Source organism: Elgaria multicarinata, chromosome 1, assembly GCF_023053635.1.
Source record: "Elgaria multicarinata webbii isolate HBS135686 ecotype San Diego chromosome 1, rElgMul1.1.pri, whole genome shotgun sequence".
Classification (NCBI taxonomy): Eukaryota; Metazoa; Chordata; class Lepidosauria; order Squamata; family Anguidae; genus Elgaria; species Elgaria multicarinata.
The window spans coordinates 146,403,295-146,421,387 of NC_086171.1; the positions used below are offsets into that span (position 1 = coordinate 146,403,295).

At 42.3% G+C, this 18,093-nt stretch overlaps 1 protein-coding gene across 5 annotated transcripts in view; it reads left to right on the forward strand.

Moving 5' to 3' along the window:
- Window positions 1-18,093, forward strand: part of SSBP3 (single stranded DNA binding protein 3) — a 190,101-nt gene that overhangs the window by 167,623 nt on the left and 4,385 nt on the right. For 2 of the 5 annotated variants that reach the window (XM_063138642.1, XM_063138674.1), the window contains 10 exons: window positions 385-465; window positions 1,300-1,359; window positions 6,382-6,448; window positions 6,553-6,629; window positions 11,922-12,010; window positions 12,157-12,205; window positions 12,568-12,603; window positions 13,406-13,460; window positions 15,124-15,194; window positions 17,225-17,303. In XM_063138642.1, the coding sequence (XP_062994712.1) occupies window positions 385-465; window positions 1,300-1,359; window positions 6,382-6,448; window positions 6,553-6,629; window positions 11,922-12,010; window positions 12,157-12,205; window positions 12,568-12,603; window positions 13,406-13,460; window positions 15,124-15,194; window positions 17,225-17,303 (664 nt within the window). The remainder of the gene's footprint in view (window positions 1-384; window positions 466-1,299; window positions 1,360-6,381; window positions 6,449-6,552; window positions 6,630-11,921; window positions 12,011-12,156; window positions 12,206-12,567; window positions 12,604-13,405; window positions 13,461-15,123; window positions 15,195-17,224; window positions 17,304-18,093) is intronic. The other 3 variants (XM_063138649.1, XM_063138658.1, XM_063138666.1) reach the window with 3 other exon arrangements.

The following is an 18,093-nucleotide window of genomic DNA, read 5'->3' on the forward strand; positions in this document are numbered from 1 at the left end:
GGAAAAATAATAAATGTTAGGTGATTAACTACCATCTAGTTTCAGTGCCTTTAGAGAGGGACTACAGTTGCATTTTCAAGCTCATTTGTGAAGTCATGGGGTCTAGAAAATGAAGTTTTAGGAGAATTTTAACAGGCCCAGGTGCTCAGGACATATTTCCCAGCCCCTTTTACCCCCATCTCCCTTGGACTGTAATCACTCTTCTGGTGTGCTTTACAAATATTGGTTTCTCCCCCTGCCCCATTTTTTAAAAAGTTTGCAATGTGTAGGAAACAAACCTTTTATTCCCTGTGAAGATTCACCAGGTAGTCCTGTTAAGCCAGCTCTTTTCCTGCACATTCATGTGCCTCACCTATAACCACGTTCTACTATCTAACCTCACAGGGACCGCCTGGCTCTCAGCCCTCGCCACACGCACAGCCTCCACCTCACAACCCCAACAGCATGATGGGACCCCACAGTCAGGTAAAGACCTTGCAGGGCACTGCTATGATATTTGTGTTCTGTGTGAACTCTTTAAGCATGTGAGAGACACACCCTTCCGCTAATTTAACTACTTGCAGCTCCAGTGTAGGTCGTGGAGCTTTGTGGTTTTACATCTACTCAAGATATAGGTTCCCAGTATTGATTTCATTCCACATCATTCCACCTCCTCTAGGAAGTCTGTTTCTCTTGGCTGTATTTGTTCCATTGACATTAGATTAGAATGCAGCTTTCAATTTCAGACATGCTAATTTACATACAAATATCATTTTTATTCTTTTTTCTGAACGGTATTAGACATTCATTGTATGGTTTAAGTGCTTGTTTTCACTACTTGTCATTGGAATATTTAAAACCCTCCCCTCCCCAAACCCTTCACTTTCATTTACCAGTCTATGAAAAGGTATCTAATGTTCAGTTGGTATTCTCCTTGTGCTAATTTTAGCATTTGTATCTAGCAATGTCAAAGTTAACCTATCTAACTATAAAAAAAATTAAACTACAACAAATGCCAGAGACTTAAGTGTCTAAATATTTGTATTTACCGATCATTTGTTTTTGTTTAAAGAGTTACTTCTGTGTAAATGTGTCAAGTCTAATTACAAATTGTATGGAATGCAGTGTATTAAATCTTTTATCCATTTGGCCTGGAGTAACCAGATAAATGTTCTATTAATCAAAGTGTACGTGTGTGTGTGTGTGTGTAGAATAAGGGAAAACACAATAATTTTAGGTGCAGTTATGAGGAAGTGGCTATAATGTTTACTTTCACTTTTGTGTGTACATTGCCACTGAACTGATTTTATATGCTTACAGCCTTTTATGTCACCAAGATACGCAGGAGGTCCCCGGCCCCCCATCAGAATGGGAAACCAGGTATTGTATTTTTCCAATCTTCATGTCAATGTATTTTTTAAAGCACAGTTCAGGCTTAGTTGTATATGAATGAAAGAACAAACTTTTAACACTGAGGTCAAAACAAGTTTTGACAAAACCTTCTCCTTCCTTCCTTAAGGGTTATTTTAAGCATGCTTAATCTCAGGTAGTTTTTTGCTGGCAGGAACACAAATATATAAATGTAGTAAAAAGCAGGAGCTTGGTTGTAGAAAAACGTACTATCTAGAGCCAGCTTCCTGCACGATTTTTGGAAAAACAAAAAATATTCACAATCCCACTGTGTGTTGGGTTCTTTAACCTTTCTTTGGGAAAATACCTCAAATAATAATACCGTATTTCTTCGATTCTAAGACGCCATCGATTGTAAGACACACACTAATTTCAGTACCACCAACAGAAAGAAAAGCTTTGATTCTAAGAAATAATAAACACACCCGTGATTCTAAGGCGTTTAGAGTTTAGATTCTAAGTTTTTAGAGATGTTTATGTGGGGGAAAGTGCGTCTTAGAATTGAAGAAATACAGTAATAGAATTCTCATTGAAATCATTGTGAGAGACTACAACACAAGAAAAGCCTTGCTGCGTCAAACCAAAGGCGTATCTAGTCCAGCATTTTGTTCTCACAGTGGCCAGATGCCTATAGGAAGCCCACAAGCAGGACATGAGGACAATAACGTTCTCCTGCTGTTTTCCTCAGTGATTGGAATTCAGAGGCATGTTGCCTTTGTCCCTGGAGGGAGCATATAGCCACCCCATATAACAACTACCACCACCACTAATAATAAGCAGTTTTGTACACAGTTTAAAGATCCTTTTTATGTCTGCAAGATTAAATATTAGAACTATTTTGGGTTTTTTGCATTGCCTGTCTAATGCCCTTGCACTGCCTTGTGGTTTGTAAGTAGTCTTGCCACAGCTCAAGCAGGATTGCACACTCTTAAGCCTCCATGTTCCACTGTGGACTCACTATCAATTTTGACATCCAAGCTGGGTAGGAAGAGTGGCAGACACTTCATTCCCCCCCCCCCAAAAAAAAACAAAGTATCGCCATTTGACGTGTGGAAAAGTGTGATAGAAGCACAAGCTGAAGTAAGGCATCTGGATCATCCTCAGCATAAGGGCAACTATACATCAATGCCCTATAAGGGTGCAGTCCTATGCATGTTTAGCCAGAAAAAAGTGCTGTGCTGCCTGGGGAATGCTGGGAGTTGTAGGACTTCTTACGTCTAAACATGCATAGGAATGCACCTTAAATTGATTTTCTGGAAAGCCTAAACCAGTGAAGAAGAGGGAGTTGGGAAGTCGATCAGGAGCTGTGCACTGTTAATGCATGGCTCCCTTCCCCAGTTTCACACGTTCCTAAACTTCAAATCCAATCAATATGCCAAGCACTGTGATGTGAGATTGCTTATGCAGGGAGTAATTGTGGGCCCTTCTCTGAAAAAAGGAAGCTTAGCAAAGCTGTCCTGTGTACTTTTTGAAAACTGCCTTATACTAGCATAGGTCCAAGTATAACCATACAATCAACTGCTTACCCAGAGTAACGGAGTGGGGGAGGTGGGGTACCTTGCAATTATCAAATGACCAATTTTTTTCTTAAAGTGATGACTGGATCAGTTGAGTCTGACAGCTTTCCATATCTGATTGACAATTTTCGCTGTCTCATGCATGTAGCTTTCATGCATGTACATGGAAACCTAAACCTGAGATCCTAAGAGAAGTCCTTTTTCCCTTCCTATTTGCATGTTGCATAAAGTACCTGTATGTCAAAGATACATTTATATTATTTACTGATTTTATTATTTGAAACATAATACAACACTTGGTAGAGAGTCAAATGAAATTACAGTCCAAACATTCAAGTGAGAAACTAATCAGGAACTAGTCAGACAAGGCCCAAGTCTGGTAAAATCACATGCCAAAGGACTAGCTTTCGAACTGTTACCAGTACAAGGGCAGTATCCAATGCTGCCCATGCACTGGCAGGTGGCACCATCAGTGCAATGGAGACTTAGCAGACCTTAAAACATCCAAAAACGAATGGAAACAGGTCAGGTCAGTGGAGCTCCCAGAAGTGAGCACCACTGACTTGTCCCAATCCGGAAACAGGAGTTTCCAATAAATTCAAAGAGCTAACTCTCTGATGTGCTAGTGGTGGCTCCCACTGATGCAGCAGTGGTATTGTATACTGCCCATGGTGGCCAGCTAGGGCCATCATGGGCAGTATACAATGCAAACTCTTGAAAAGTTTGTTTACGGAAATGTCTCACATTTTGGCTTTCGTACCAATTCTTCAACATCTAGGTTGTAACCATCAATTTCCATCTAACAGTGGTGTTGTCTGTAACTTTAACAGAGGGGTCTAAAATATGTTTTTAATATTTTTAAAGGAAGTGTACATATTGCCAAGCTTGCTTAGAGTTTGACTCCTCAAGAGAGATGCTATCTGTATTTTCTCTCCCGTGTTATCAGCATGGAAAGCATGTTATGAACTTGAAAGATTTGTTGCTTAAATAGAACATGCCTTTGAAAGAAAGGGAACGTTACATATTCTACAAAATGAGTAAATGTGTTTTTAATACTTGCAGCACATCCTCATATTCTGTTCATGGCTGTTTTGTAAAAAATCAACAAAAAATCCTTGTTGATGAAGTGCCTGTTTCACTGGCAAATAAATAATTTTAATAGATTTACGTAGTGCATTTCCAAAGTGTATACCTAAAAATTACATTAGTATCAACATTTCATTCAAGGAATCTTCATTCTGAGACTCAGGCGGTGTACAGATGATAGTGGGTTTTTTCAGAAACTTGAAGATAAATGAGACATGCATGAAAAGCATGGTCCAGCAATTGTTGCCAACAATAAATGCATTATTTTTTCTGTCCTGCTGCAGAACCCGGGTCAAGCAAGTTTTGCAGGGTTTTGGAGTGCTTCAAAACACCATAAAACCTGTTTGACCAGAGACCCACAGCAGGATGGAGACTTTGTCACTAACAAGAATTGCTCTCTCATGCCATCTACAAGCCTCCCCCCCTCAAAAAATAAATACGGGTTGGACCCAGACTTAGTCATACGTAGACCCATTGAAATCAATGAGACTTAAGTCCCTTTGATTCCAATGAATCTGCTCTTAAGTATGAATAAGTGTATTCATAATGAATAAGACTTATGAATAAGTCTGGATTCAACCCTAAGTCTGTACACATCCTCACTTTTCACTTGAGCAACAATGAGGCAGTCTTTTTTGTCGTAAATTCATTCCACTTACCAGTGTTACTGTGGGCATAGCTTAAATTAGACAAAACTCTATGGCCCCACATGCAGCAAGAGTGTCTGTTATGTAGTCTTCTGTCTATAGCACATTAAATTAATTTGTTACTCGGATCATAAATTAACTTAAGGAATCTTTCCTGTGTACCCGTCTGGATAAATTTCTAATTGTGCTTTTCAGACATCATAAGTGTTCCCCTGGTAATGCAGTACTTTTAGTTCTACACCACGATTGTGTCCTGTCATTTTACATCAACTTTCCCAACCTGGTGGCCTCCCAATGTTTTGGACTTCAACTCCCATGAGCCCAGCCAGCACGGCCCATGGTTTGGAATGCTGGTAGCTGTAGTCCAAGACATTGGGAGGGCACCAAGTTCAGGAAGGCTGCTTTACATTATGTCATACAGCCCAAAACTTTTGCATATGTTTTGGACACCTTGGGATTTTTTTAAATCTATGGTATCTATCGGTAGTGCACATTTCTACAGCTTGGGTATTTTTGTAGAAAATGTTGCTTTACCACATTTTCAAATTCTGATCCTTCAAGTAATTATGAAGTAATGGAAAAAATTGTTTAAAAAAGAAAAATAGAGCAATTTTCACTCTTCACTGTTCCTTGGAGTATGCATTGTGCAATTTCAGGGTAGATTATAATTGGCAATTAACCCTTTCCAAATGTTGGCAATCAAAATAAGAATACCTAACATCCAAGGAGTATTCAAACAGTTGGCAAAGCCAATCACCTGTCCCAGTGAAACTCTCTGAACTATTTCACTGTGACTTTACAACAGCTTTCCCCAATCTGGTGCCCTCTGGATACATTGGAATGCAACTCCCATAACCACCACTGGCTAGGAATTCTGGGAGTTGGAGTACAACACATTGGCAGGGCAGCAGGTTGGGGAAATCTGTTTCACAACATGAAAAGTGTGATTTCTGGAAGCACTCATGAACTGCAAAAAAAGAAGGATTTATTATCCAAAGGAGGTGGGAGCACGATCACCTATTACTTAAATCAAACCCTCATTTGCCAAGGTAATGCGGGGATAAGGGGCGTTTTAAGGATAAAATCAACAAGTCAGAGGGTGGGGCGATTTAATCCTTCCTTCACCTGCCCATTCTCGCCTAGAAGTAACTCCTTTTTCATTTTCCTCCCCTGCCACCACCACCCTTCCAGGTCTATTTCTGCTGTTGGCTTGTGGGGAAGTGGTGTAAGAACAGCCAGGAGTGGTGGGATCTCTAGGAAAGAACCAACAAGCAGGGGAAATATTAAACCAACCAGTTCTCCCTTTTAAATGCCCACAGATTAGTGTTATAAGACAAACACAGGGTTTGAAGCAGCCTTCCCCCACCTGATGCCCTCCAGATGTGCTGGACTTCAACTCCCAGCATCTTCCAGGGAGTTTTAGCCCAACACATCTGGATGACACCAGGCTGGTTTAAAGGTGTAGTCCCACCCTAATGCTCCTCAGAAAAAACACTCACGTCTTCACCATGCCTAGAGAATTTATTTAATGAGGCATTTAATAAATAAATACATGTCCTTGAAGCCTAATACTTTTGAATGTGACTATACTGTGGTTGAACAGAAAGAATTTTCGGTCGTCCCCCACCCACCACCCCACGCTCTCTTCCCATTACTGGAGCATATATAGCAAAGCAACAGTGGTGATCTTACTGTGCATCTCCAGGTATTGATTTTCCCAAATTTATTTTCCTTTTTCCTAGCCTCCAGGGGGTGTTCCTGGTACACAGCCCTTGCTGCCCAATTCAATGGACCCCACACGACAACAAGGTAAACTCTGTCTGCCGGCGTTATCCCTCACGTGGCTTTTCCTTCATCAAATGCATTTGCTCTTCTGTAATAATGCAGCATCTTCCTCTCTTTTCTCTCACTAGGGCATCCTAACATGGGCGGGCCAATGCAAAGGATGAATCCTCCTCGAGGAATGGGACCCATGGGTCCGGGTCCACAGGTAAAACCTGGGCAGAGCATTTCCTACCCTGTCCAGTGCCAAATACTGTATTTGCTGCTTTATGAAGTTAGTGAGCGAAACATCATAAAAGCAGCCTCTGGGGGCCTGAAGAGCCAGGAGCACTTCCATTCCTCCTAACCCCCTTTCTCCCTACCATTAGCGGTAATGCATTTTACATTAGTGTGTTTACATGTGTCTAGAAAAATCCCACCTTCCAGCATCCTAGTTATGGCTTCATAAGTGAACCATCCCCATATCACGTACTTCATGTGCCCACATACCTCCCACCTTCCATCTTTGCTCTTTAGTCCAAATGGGCAAACGTCTATTTAATTGGACTCTTGTCAGGAATTAATCTTCCAACTCAGCATGATAACCCTGAGGGTGGCGGCGCAGGGGGGTGGGGGAGATTACAGGTATAATATTCTATGTATTTCAACAAATCATTTTTAATCATCATTAAATTTGCTACAATCTATTCTGCTTTTATTTACCTCATTCTTTATACCAGGGGCAGACAGACAAACTATGGCTTTCCCCTTGATTGCACAGCAGAGTTATTCGTGTGGTTTTTCGGGGAGGGGGGCTTCCACACTTTATTACAGGAAGAAAGAATAGGAGTAGAAGGACTGACATATTTGGATTTTCCAGATGCATGCCTTGGGCCAATTGTTTCCTGTGTCTGCTTTATACAGTTCTGACTTTGTGCTTAAACCTCAAAAATCTGGATAGCTTTGAAGGAAGCCTACAGAGCACTTGACTGCCGATATCTAGTTATGTTACAGTGGACTTGTTCACATGGCATGACAGCCCTCCATGGGTTATTTAACCCACAGTGAGGCTGCAGCATATTGGGGTATATGTAGCCACCATTTTGAATATGCAACCTCTGCTTGGGGGTTGTTGTGATTTAGCGTTACGTGAGAGTTATTTAACCCTTGCTTAACCCATGTTCACCAGATTTGCACAACACAACAACCTCGAGTGAAGGCTGGATATAACCTGGAACCCGTGGGCGCCGTGGCTTGTTGTGGGTTAAATAACCCACGAACAAGCTGCAGCATGTCATCCAAACCTTGTCAATATGTCTGTTTGTGGATCCATGATTCTGTTGGGGCTAATTCTGTGGGCTTTTACTTGCCTCATTCTTTACACCATTCTTTATATTTGCCTCATTCTTTATTTGCCTCATTCTTTATGTCTCACAAAATTGTAAGACAAAATTCCAAAGGGAGGTGGGTTCATTTGTGAAAAGAGGTACAAGATCGTCTCTGACATCTCAGCCAGTTCACTTTTTATTTGCATCTTGGTTGTATCAGGTGATTGAGATGGAATATGTTCGTTTACTTGCTGCAGTACTGATGGGACCAAGGAACACACATCTCTTCTTTCACATGCTTGTCACTTCTCTGTGGACCCTCCCTTGCAATTCTTCTCTCTGTTTGTCTCTCTTGGCATGCTTCTTCCCGAAACCTGACAAGCTAAAATATCTGACTTCACACTATCACATTAACCTTATGGAAGTTCATGCATATTTTTCCTTGAGTTACAATGGCTACAGGTGATCAATTAATTCATGGTCACTTACCGCAGTGTTCATGAAAGCCATGGGAAGCTGGTTGTTAGTAACATTAATGCTACAGAAAGACTTTCATGATGAACTCTTTCTGTAGCATCCAGCCATGTGGTTACAAGAACTTTACTACTACGTTCCTTTTCCTCCCCACATCTAGACAGTGACAAAAACATGCTAAAATAATCCTCCCAGAATAGTTGAATGCTAGGGATGTCCAGCTTCCCTACATACTTTTAAGAAACTACAGAGAAAATAATTGTCTGTCACCACCATTAGTGAAGGTCACGTGGACAAAGTTATAGAACCTTTTGGGCTCAGTTTTCTATAGTATGGCTCAATTTGGGCAATCTTCCAAACCACGATTTTTGGAGGGTCTGGAATTTGCTGCAGGCTTGCATGACCCCTCTTCCCCTCTCATACCCCAGTTCCCTTCTACATTTTCAGGTTGCTCTAACTATAGTTTATTGTCTCAGCAGAATTTGGCAAACTATGGTTAATACTAGCCATGATTTGTAACCATGGTTTAAACTGAGTTTGCAATTCAGTAATGTTTACCTTGGTGCTAAACATAGTTTGCTTAGTTTATGCATCACAACAAATTAAGACTGGAGCAACCTGGAAATAGAGGAGGGGAAAAGGGAATGTCCTGGCCTTCCAAAACATGATTTGGAACATCTGGAGCGAGCCTATGCCTCTGTTAGATATTTGTAATAATACTATAGAAAGCCAACTACAGATTGGACACATTGCTTAACATTTGTATGGGGTTTGCCCCAAACACGCAGATCCCCTCCCCAAAAGAAAGATTATGAAATATTATCATGCTAGATGAATTAAAATTACTAATACATTTCAGAAAAGGTATTTATCCATCCTCTTTCCCACTGCCATAAGGTTTGTCCAGTCCAGCAAATATGAAATCATAACATTTTAAAGTATTGGATGCCACTTTAAAAGGAAAAAGGGTCCCTTTTTGTTTTCCTACTATGCACTTAGCTTGCGACAAGTAATACCCTGTGAAATATCTTGGAACTGGTGCTGCTGCAGCAAAAGTACTAATCATTATAAAGTATTTTCCTAGGTAGCTACCTGGGAATACAGTCAGCCCTGTACTCATAGCTCTGCTGCTGTTACCAGATTAACCTCAGCGTACGGGAGCACTTAGTCAGGCCATCTGTTTTCAGGATAGGCTGATGATGGCTGGACAGAAGGTATAAGCAAGTGCAGGGCGGGGGGGGGAGCGTTGATTTGGAAGAAGTGGACTGATAAAGAGCAAGCGACAAATACTTTGGTGTTATGAACACTTTTACTCCAAAATCTAGTCAAATCTGTGATTGCATCGTTCTAAGAAAATAATTAGAGTAGGTGCATCATGCGCCTACATTTAAGTCTTCTGCTTCACATTTACATAGGTTAATCCTGATTGTGATAGCACAGCATTTGAGTCGACTTTGGGGAGTCTATCATGTGAAGAAAATGAAGTAATTGAACTTCTTGATACTATTGTAAAGTAAAAACTTGTCCATTAGAAACTCCATTGAAGCAGCGCACCTCCAGTAAAGAAAAGTTCATTTGCGTCATAATTGTTCCAGCAAGCCTAGATTTCAATAGCTTTGTTATGTGTTTTAATGGTCTGGCACTGTTAGTGATGGGTACAAAGCTCTTAATAGTCCCCCATGTATTATTACAACAGCTTGCATCTGTTACAGTTGCATCAGCCAAAGAATGTCTCAAAAGTTCTGGATGCGCTGTACATATTGGACAAAGCAGGTACTTGCAATCCTAACAAAGCTGCATACTTGCAGCAATTTCAAACGGTATTGACTTTCTCGCTGTTAAGACTTTAAGCTGTAAACACATAGAGATTTGCAACGGCAGAAGTTGCAACCATTGTAAGTGTGGACGGTGTCTTTATCAGTTTGAAAGTTATGGAGAGACAGGCCTTCTGTGCGTGCCCAGTGAACTCACTCTTGCCTGGGTGAGGAATTGGGAGAAAATCCTCTTCTTCCCTGTTGTTGCAGATGCCCTTGTGTCCAAATGGTGTGGGTCCCTGTTCCCTACCTGTAAGATGCAGAGCTGAAACAGGTCAGCAACGAAATGTTGAGCAAAGACGAGTTCCACTTGTCTCACTATGTAGTCTGCTTAAGCTAGGGAGGCAGCTGACTCTTTGATGGAGGATTTTTAAAATTATTATTTTTTAAAAAAAATGGAGATTGTGACCATCCAGGATGTTTAGCATTCAGCCAATCAGGCTGTTTGCTTGCCAGGAGTATGGACTGTATTTACCTCCCAATCGTCAGTGTATCCATTGCCAGCTGTGGCTGCACTCCATCAAGACAACTGGATGAGAGAAGTGCTTCATTGAATAATGCAGGTTCCTCAGAAACCCGTGCCACAAAATGGCAGCAGAGTTCTCTTTATACAGGGGAACAGCTATTCCGTCAAGGTAAATTGCTAGCTTTTCAACAGCATTTTAACTAGTTTCCATCGTGATTTAAACTGTTCTCAAAGAGGATCCAGCTTTTAACTACCCCTAAGGACAGAAGCATTGCTTTGTTCACTCCAAATCAGACCCCTGTAGGGCAGCAATGTTTTGGATTGGAGCCAACAAGGTCGCTGAGTCTCTGCTATCTTTCAGGAACCAGGAATCCCCACAATCCATAGCTGCTGACTTTAGATCTAGATTTACAGCCTCCTCAGGAGGGGCCAGTGGGGGAGAGACTTCTTCAGGTGTTTGAGCAAGTGCTCACAGGTTTATTTTTCCACAATAAACTGTTGTTTCATTTCTGGCCCTTAAACAGCAGTCATAAATGGGCTTCACAGGCGTGATGGATTGGCTCCCGTTTTGTCAGTTTGTCTCATTTAGACTTCTTTTTGAAATGTGAGACCCGGTACTGTAATACCTCATTTGTGTCGAATCACATGGATACATAGTGGAGATTAGATACATAGAAGTGAGTTCATATAGGGCTGCTCTAACTTTGGTCTGCATTAGGAAATTAAGGGGGAAGCCATTTCATTTTGGGGCCTGAGAATTGTCTTGTGTCTTTCACAGATGTGTCTTTTTAAAACCGTGCAGTTCTATGACAGTCTTAGATCAGCATTGTGGTTTTCCATTGCTGAAGATAGACGTTTTGGAGAACTAAATGCTCTTTCTTCTGCACATCCCATTACTTGCTGCTGATTGCTCTGTATTTCTTAAAGCAGAATCTCTCTCTCTCTCTCTCTCTCTCTCTCCTGCTCCCCACCAATTTTTTTCTGCTTCTTCCCATGCAAGTAATCTACTTACTTCATGTCTTCTACTTGTTTGGCTTCACGTAGCAGAGAAGAAACTATTTTTGGTTTGTTCACTTCGTTTGCTTTTATTACTTTTCAAGACAACTATTTTACATACTCTCCAGGTGCGGTTACTCCCTTGTTGATATACATTGGCCAGTGCCAGCAGCCTTTGGCCGTTCCTAGTATAGTCCGACCATGAGAGGGAAACCTGGTGGCGTCAAAGTTTGTTTGGTTTTTTTAAAAAAAAATCTTGTCCTGCAAAGAGCAAAGTGCCACAGCCCTGTTTTTACCCTTTGAAGTTGCTGATTTTACCTGTATGTTCATTATCATCTCTCTTTTTTTTAATTAAAGTTCATTTTCACAAACTAACCCTCTCGTTTTTGTTTGTTTTTTTTCCTTTCTCTTTTCTTCTCCGGTTTCCCTTCTCGTTATGGTAGACTGATCCTTGGTTATCATTGCAGAACTATGGCGGCGGAATGAGACCTCCACCCAACTCCCTAGGGCCCGGCATGCCTGGGATTAACATGTAAGGCACCGTCCATGCTGCTGGCTTGTGATTGATGTTCTTCAGATGCAAGATACGGAAATAAATTCATTTTCACAGTGTTACTCTGCACTTAGGGCTGATCCCAACACGTGCATGCTAATAGCTTGTCTTCTCTTAACTTCTAGGGGTCCAGGAGCTGGTAGACCATGGCCCAATCCCAACAGCGCTAACTCAGTAAGTGTCTTTTTTCCCTTTCTTTTTTTGGAAAGACTTCATTCATGACACTTGACCCTCACCATTTATTTTTCCCATCGTCCTTTAATTCCCCTCCCTTTAAATGTGCTCCTTAGCTTTTACTTCCTTCCCAGTGGAACTCATTCTTGGTTCTCTGAAGATGTTTAAAAACATTAGGTCTGGGAAATGCAGTGTATGGGTTATATATATTGCCTTGGTCTCCTGGATAAAGGTAACAGTCATTGAAAAAGAATTCCTATAGATAATGACTGCTTTGCTCAAGAGTCCATAAACGTAAATACTAAATTACATGAAACGAGTATTTTCCAAAATGTAATGCCTGCACTCTTCTCTGTTTACAGATTCCATATTCTTCTTCATCACCTGGTACATACGTGGTGAGTTCATATTTCTTTATGGTCGTGCCAATTCATCATATGATTCGATGTTTTGGTGTTTATATGCACAAATACACATCCTAGATTATGCTCAGGATACAAGTCCTCACAATGTAGCTTTGTTCCATGTCATATAGATGCACTCCTGGGGTAATGCAAAAAATCTAGCAATGTCTGAATATAGTTACTAAGGAAACCCCTTTTTGTTTTGCCAGGCAGAGTGAATAAATCACGTCATAGTAGTACACCACCGCCCTTAAACATGCCCCCAAAATATGGAGATAAATGTCATCACTTTTGCAACAGTGTAAATGGTGCAATGTTGGTAATGGTTAATATAGCTGTGTTTTAAGTAATCTTGAGAACATGCTCTGAACTTTGGAGTGGTAATTTTAATTCACTTTAAGGGATCCAAGCCAAAGAATTAGAGATGTGGTCCTATGCATCTAAGAAGTACGTTACAGCATTCTAAGTTTCCCATTTCTACTTGCGTCTTCTGCTGATGTGAAGATTACAAAAAACAAAATATAGCCCCTGTTACTACCCTGGCAGATAGATTCTGTATGTGCTTTTCACATAGATGCACCCTCACTACCTCTCAGTAAAACCTTCGTTTTTCCTGAGGCTTAAACAAAGAAATTGCACTTTGGCTACAAGAGTGCATCAAAGGTTTTAGCAGGAGATTAATGCTTGGCTGAATACCAAGGTGAGACATTGTTGCTGACAGCAGCAGGATCTGGCTGACCTATTGCAGGCTATGTTATCACAGTGGTTCCTGATGTGTATTTAATCTTGTCAACAGGGGCCCCCTGGTGGCGGAGGTCCTCCTGGAACACCCATCATGCCCAGCCCTGCAGGTAAGGCGGAGGGGGAGCGGGGGAAGCAGCACTAAAAAAAATCCCACTTAAAAAGTAATTGAGAGCCTAGTGATGGGTGGGTGGTTTCTTCTGTGGTTAGATTTGATTTCAAGTAGCGACGGCACAGTTTGCGTGCCACCGATGCATTGTTTGCTTTCAAACGGTTGTACACGACCAATGACCAAACCGACTCTTTTGAGAGAAAGCAATTGTGCCCTCAGTACACCCTTCACTCCCAGCCCGGTGCTGATGGCTTGAATTCTATCAGAGCTGAAAATAGAGGGGAACCTCCCTATAATAAGGGTGTGAGAAATGGGGTTAGAGAAGGACTCCTCTATGCCGTCAGCCATTCCGGATTGGTTGAAGGCAGTTTGCATCATATTTCAGCCTTGATCAATGTGGAAGATGCTGCTGCTTCCCTTGATGAATAATCCTTGTGAAATTTATCACATTGGCATAGGTGTACCTTTTTTAAAACCCTGTTTTTGCATTGGTAGACAAGGGGAAATGCTTTTTCTTGGGAATTTATAAATACTAACTCAAATATCTATCTAAATATCTAAAAGAAATTAGGGGAAACTTTTTTTTTTTAAACCCCCCCCCCAAATTGAACTTAAGCCTGTTCCCCCTATTGGATTACCCAATGTTAGTCCAGGAAAGCCGACAGAAAGCTCTTTTTGTTATCAGCGACTGTGTGGTTGCCGCGCTGCCTGATTCATAATGCGAACACGCAGGGTGGCTTCTAAATGCCACTTTGCAAAACGGTGCTCACTGAGGTGAGCGCTCTTCTCCACATACCTCCCCAGCAGGCTGTGTAAAATCCCCTCCCCATCTCTTATTTTCCTCATAGTAAAGGGGGAGGAAGAGAGAGAGTGTGTGTGTCAGCATCGGGGCTGGTGAATTTTCCTGACAGGCCTGCAAGGGTGATTTACTACACATTGTATGTGTCAGTGGTAAGAAGAAAGCGACGGTGGGGGGGGGAGGCTCTGGGGAGGTAGCCATGCTGCATGTAACTGTGGTTTACCACAGCTGCAGGGGTGGAGCTACAATGGAATATTACCACTGCCTTCCTGCTCTTGCATTTTTATGAGAACTCTGACCTACATTTCAGACTAGGTCATAATAAAACAATCCATATGTTAATGTAGGCATAGGTCTCCCCCGCCACACACACACTTCTTTTTTGGTTCTGACACTGTGTTCTGCTTGTAATTTCTGTGTTTGTATTTCACAGCTTGATTTAAACACTGTACGTCTCCTACTGCTATAAAAGATCTATCCAGCTTTTAAAAAATAAAATGGCTAACTATCATCCATGAACGTGTGTATTTTTTAAGAAAAGAAATATGATGCTGTAGCCTGATAATTGCATTGGCTAATTTTGAGGTGTTAAGTGACACATGGCAGAAAATTATCTTTCTACATCTCTCCTGGCAAGAAAGCCCCAATATCCTTGGTTGGTAGAAGAATTCTTTTCACAGTTGAATTTCTGTGATTAAAAACTTTGTGAATCTTCATTAAATACAAATTAGCCAGAAAATGGTGGTACTTAGAGAGAATTTTAGGTGATAAAATACAAAAGAATGAGTTCAAGTGGCATGAGTTTGTTTTAATTAAGAAATGAATTAATCACCCTGACTTAGTGGGTTTCACTGTTCTACAGATTCGACAAATTCAAGTGACAACATCTACACAATGATTAATCCCGTACCGCCTGGAGGCAGTCGGTCGAATGTAAGTCTGCTTTCTAATAATTTACATATCAGATACCATAACAAATCATAATTAACTTCATCAGTTGAGGGTAAAGCAGTTTAATTGATTTCAGCCATTTGTTACAAAACAGAAATAAAACAAACCATCAAAAAGTGATTAACTCTTCAGCGACTTTGTTAATTTTTTACGCTTATTAAAACAGCGGCGTTCATGCGGCTCTGGTCAAGACTGTGTCACACACACTGCTGGGTAGTGGAGTGGTGTTTAAAGGGGACACAGCTTAAACTCGGTCCTTTTTGTACCTTTAATTGAAGCTGATTACAAAAGATTACCTGCTAGATTTTTAGGAAGCATTTGCAGTTCCTTTACTCTTTCTTCTGGACAGGGCCTGCTTGAGGTTTGCTTTTTTTTGGAAGGGGGGGAGGAATGGCTTGGGCAAGATAGCGTAAGGGGCCCCTCCCTGAGAAGCCCCATCTCCTCATTGCTGCGGCTGCTGCCCATTTGTTTGCCCTTTCCCCCTGGGCCCAGAGGGAGAGGGCATGGCGAGCGGAGACTGCTTCTGCTTCTCTTGTTCCTGTCACTGTTCACTCATGAGGGGAGGTGAACAGGCAGTGACTGCAAGGAGTAGTAGCAAGAGGAGGCTCTGGGGGTTGGCAGTGGGCCCACTGCAGAGGGGTGGGGGCGGGGGCTCAGCAGATGGCCAACAATCCAAACCTCGCTTTCCCAGATCAGCCAAAGTGGTTGTAGCAGGTTTGTCCTGCTTAAAGATGTGCTCTTTGGCTGTGGCTGAATGTCACCAGATATTCTCTCTCCTGAACTTGTTGCGATGATCATATCTCCAGGGTAAACCACAGTAAACACTGCTAGCTAGATGAGCATCCTATCTGTTCCTCAGACAACTTCATCTAAAGCAGCATGGGGTACTAGTAGACTTAAATCTTGTGGGGTTGAAGTTTGGAGCAGCAGGCAGATGACTACGGGAAACAAAAACAAAAAGCGGAGCCTAGAAAATGGTCTGAAGACTGCTGTTGTAGTTCAATCCCTAAAGCTAAAGAAATATGGTCCTGCCCAGTATTTGATGGAAGACCATCAAGGAAACCAGTATGTTCATTCCTGAAAGAAAAGCAGGGATACAAATAAAAGAATTCCAACTGGCAATTGAAACAGTTTGGCAGATGGGATTTCAGAGGCCTTGGGTATGTCTGCACCGAAGGTTGTAGAGGGAGGGAGGGGGGAGGATGGCAGACTTACCTGCTTCCGTGATCCTCCCCCAGCATCTAGATGGCTGTATAACGCCCCAGAAGGGAAGAGGGACATTGCAGACGCCATTTTTTTTTTCAGCAGAGGAGCCGTGCCTGTGTGCAGTGAAAAAGCTAAGGGTTTTTTTTAAAAGAAACGTGTCCAACTCCTCCCCCCCATCCCTGCAATGGCGAAATTCCTGCCCCCGCAGCTCCGTGCCCATTTCCAGTGCCGCGTTTACCTGCATGGAGGCGGGATTGCGCACCAGGACTGGTCCCAGGACTGTGAGGAAAATCGGGATAATTTGGCAACCAGTTATCCCGGGGGTAACCAAGGGGTCATCCTTGGTTAGCCCCGGGATCCCCTATGCGTCATTTGGACGACCCGGGGGGGGGGGGGAGGCTGTTGTAGACATGCCCCTGGATTTGTAATACTGCTCAAACTTCCACTCTCTGATCTTGAGCTTCTTATCTCAGCAAGTCTGCATATGACAAGCTGGAGATGGTGCAGATGTATTCAGTAGCAATGTTCACGTTGGTCGGGAACCAAGATCTCAACCTCAAAAGGCTACAGGAGACACGGTAGCAAAATTCTTGCAGCCTCCAGTACAATTAAGAAATGCACTGGAGGGTTATAAGAGGCTGTAAAACCTTGAAACTTTTTAAAAACAGCAGGATTCAGAAACTTGTTTGCAGAGCATTGGTGTCTTTAGAGTTATGAAGCTTAAAGCTGCCAGTATACAAACTAAATCTATCAGAGGTTGATATTTTGTAACATGAGTGATGAATGCATTATTTTTCCTTTCTCAGTTCCCAATGGGACCTGGATCAGATGGCCCAATGGGAGGCATGGGTGGGATGGAGCCCCATCACATGAATGGCTCATTAGGTAAGACAGCAGAAAATATTCAGGGTGAAATTCATGGAAGATTACTGTGTTCAATAGAACTTTCTGTTTGGGGGCTATTACACAGAAGACACCCCAGATTCTGCAGTAACTAAAGGTGCCATTTTAATCACCCACAGTGCCTTAGGTCCTGATGTAGCATTGTGGGGAATTAAGGCAATGGACATTGAGCATTAGCGGGGAAATTAAAGGGGGGGCTCTACCCAGACTTCAGTAGTGAGGCCTACTAGGCCCTGGGGCCTCAGCAGCTGCCTGAGGATGCCATGTGTCAATGCCAGACCTGACTAGCTTTCATGATAGTGGAAGCTCTTTCAGCGTGACGCCCTGCAAAATCCTGCAGCAGATGCTTTCTGATCTCAGAACCTACAGGCTCTGCCTATTGGCCAGTGTGTAGTTTTGGCGTTTGTGTTAGTTGTTTTTTGTCTCCTGAATCCTATTTGTTTGGGACTTGTTCTGTGTCAGCGATCTGCGCCCCACCCACTGCACCCTTGGATGACCTTGCCATTCCAAACACTCGCAGCATAGAAGAGTAGCCAGGGAGCAGGGGCTGCTAGTCACAGGCTTGCCAGACTCCTGTTGATGGATAAAGGGGGAGAAGCGGCATGAACCTAACTGTGGTGTCTGTGTTTTAATTAAAGCAGCAGAAAGACCCATTAACCTCCTATGCTTGCCTTATACATCTTGCTGAAGTGGAGGTGCTGTACTCCATCTTGATCAGTGTCACGAAGCTCATGGGAGGGAGCCGAGGCCGTAGCAACTCGATTAGGCCATT